The 2,160-nt window shown below is 32.2% G+C and overlaps 1 protein-coding gene across 1 annotated transcript in view; it reads left to right on the forward strand.

Annotated features, from left to right (window-relative positions):
• Positions 1 to 146: 146 nt before the first annotated feature.
• Positions 147 to 2,160, forward strand: part of LOC106678786 (D-galactoside-specific lectin) — a 4,515-nt gene continuing 2,501 nt past the window's right edge. Inside the window, exon 1 of the mRNA XM_014417537.3 lies at positions 147 to 370. Within this exon, the coding sequence (XP_014273023.1) occupies positions 169 to 370 (202 nt within the window). The 5' untranslated portion in view covers positions 147 to 168. The remainder of the gene's footprint in view (positions 371 to 2,160) is intronic.

Below are 2,160 nucleotides of genomic sequence, written 5' to 3' on the forward strand. Positions count from 1 at the left end.
AAGTCTAAAAAAGGAAGCGGAAGATGTATTAATAATTAATATTATTCTACAATCAATGAAATGCAAACAAATCTAATTAACTGCTGTTAACACAGTTGCTAATAGAGAAATAACAGAGCTAGTATATAAAGAAAACATCCTCGGACAGTGGCAGAACATCGAAGAACCATGAAGAAGCAACTTCTTGTAGCCCTTGTTGTCGTGCTCCTCGTCCAGGCGACCCTCGCCAAGAGCAAGAAGAAGAAGGATTCTTCAAGCTCTTCCGATTCTTCGGATTCTTCAGAGAAGAAGCTGTCCAAGAAGTGTCCGAAATGCCCGATATGTCCTCCACAACGTGTATGCCAGACTTGCCCTCCTCAACAGGTCCTTGGTAAATATCAAAGCCATTTCTCTACTCTTTTAATATTTTACAGTAGTGATCATCAGAATATTTCTTTATGAATCGCAACAGATCCTTACTTTTACCTATTTACAATTTTTAAATGTATAAAAAAACTGATTTCTTGCTCATATTTTTATTATTTTTTAAACATAATTAGCAGCTTGAGGGATGGAGATGGATTAAATTAATACAATTGAAGTTAGTTACAGTTAAATAGTTAGTTACAAATTTGATTAATAATTGAATTAATTGCTTATTATGAATTGATTAAATGAATACGATTGAACGTTTGATATAAATTAATATATTTTGTTAGTTACAAATTTTATTAATGATTGAATTAATAGCTTATTATATCAATAAAGTTTATAGTGATTAATTATATTACATAATAAAAATATATGTTAAAAAAATCTAAATTAAACACGATTCAACTCACCTACACGTAACGAGGAGTCGTTTAGGGCTCTATAAATTAAAAACATTGATCACTGCAAAACGCTATATGACCTAATATCAATGTTTTACTTTATATATTTTTATTATCTTCTTGGAGATTTATTGTTTTATTAATTAACTAGCAAAACCGGGAATGATTCACACTTGCCAGATTTAGGGATATGGATAGATTAATTGAATACAATTAAAAGATTGATATAGACTAATATAGTTAGTAATCAATATGTACACAATGGATACATGATTTAATTAATGAGTTAGTAAATAACTTTACGACTCAACTATTCTACATAAAATTTTAACGGGGGGTAAACTTTTAGGGAACGATTTAGGGCTCTTTAAGATGCACCGAAGGGCAAAAACAAGATCTAATCAAACAATATAGAACTGGAGACATAAAACACAACGTTTGAATTTGTTTTCCTTATTTGAAGCCAGTATGTCGCCCTAATAAGGGAATTAAATCTTAATAGTGGTGATTTAGGTGCGGTAAAAGATTTTTTAGGGTAAAAAAAAGGACGTATTCGTTTTTGGAACTTCAAGAAAACCGTAAATACGAATTTTCGAGAAAAAAAATGTAAAATAAGGTATTTGGTCCAAAATGTTCGCCTTCAATACATTCAAAAATCAATAAAATACAAGGAAGTTCAACACGACTCAACCAATCTTCACACGACTTTGGATCGGTATAGGGATCCATTAACGGCATCATAATAAGACATAAGCCGGGCTTAATTGAACATATTAGAATTGGAGATAAAAAATTAAACCATTGGAAAGTTATCCTTTATTTTTTTATTACTTAAAAGAGCTTTTAGCTTTCCAACCGTTGTATTAAGGAAAAAATCGGATAAAATAAGGTGTTCCATTGTTGTGTGGGGCGTCCTGATGGATTACTTCGGGCCACATGTCCTCCTTAACCTCCTTGTTTTCAAATATTTTTTTGAGGACTTTCCGTTCAAATCTCTCTAGGGTACCTGTCAGAGCCCAGGTCTCGCAGCCAATTAGGGTTTACCATGGCATTGTATACCCTTAGTTTTCGATGTTAAGAGATTTTTCGAGATTTTAGTGTTGTTGACAGAGAGTAAGCTCTGTTTGCACTTCTTATACGCTGGTCTATAAGTTAGTTTCAGTCCGTTGATCATCTATTGCTCAAATAACTCCTTTATTATCTCATCGATATAATTTTTATGCTTCGTTATTTCTCATTTCTATACTTGGGCGCAATTCTCATGTACTTGGCAAGATCCATTTAGTACGCAAGCTCTTAGATTATGAAGAAAAATTATGACCCCTTCACCAAGTTATATGTTTTGATT

Source organism: Halyomorpha halys, unplaced genomic scaffold, assembly GCF_000696795.3.
Source record: "Halyomorpha halys isolate HHAL.00 unplaced genomic scaffold, Hhal_1.1 Scaffold159.1, whole genome shotgun sequence".
NCBI classification, from domain to species: domain Eukaryota; kingdom Metazoa; phylum Arthropoda; class Insecta; order Hemiptera; family Pentatomidae; genus Halyomorpha; species Halyomorpha halys.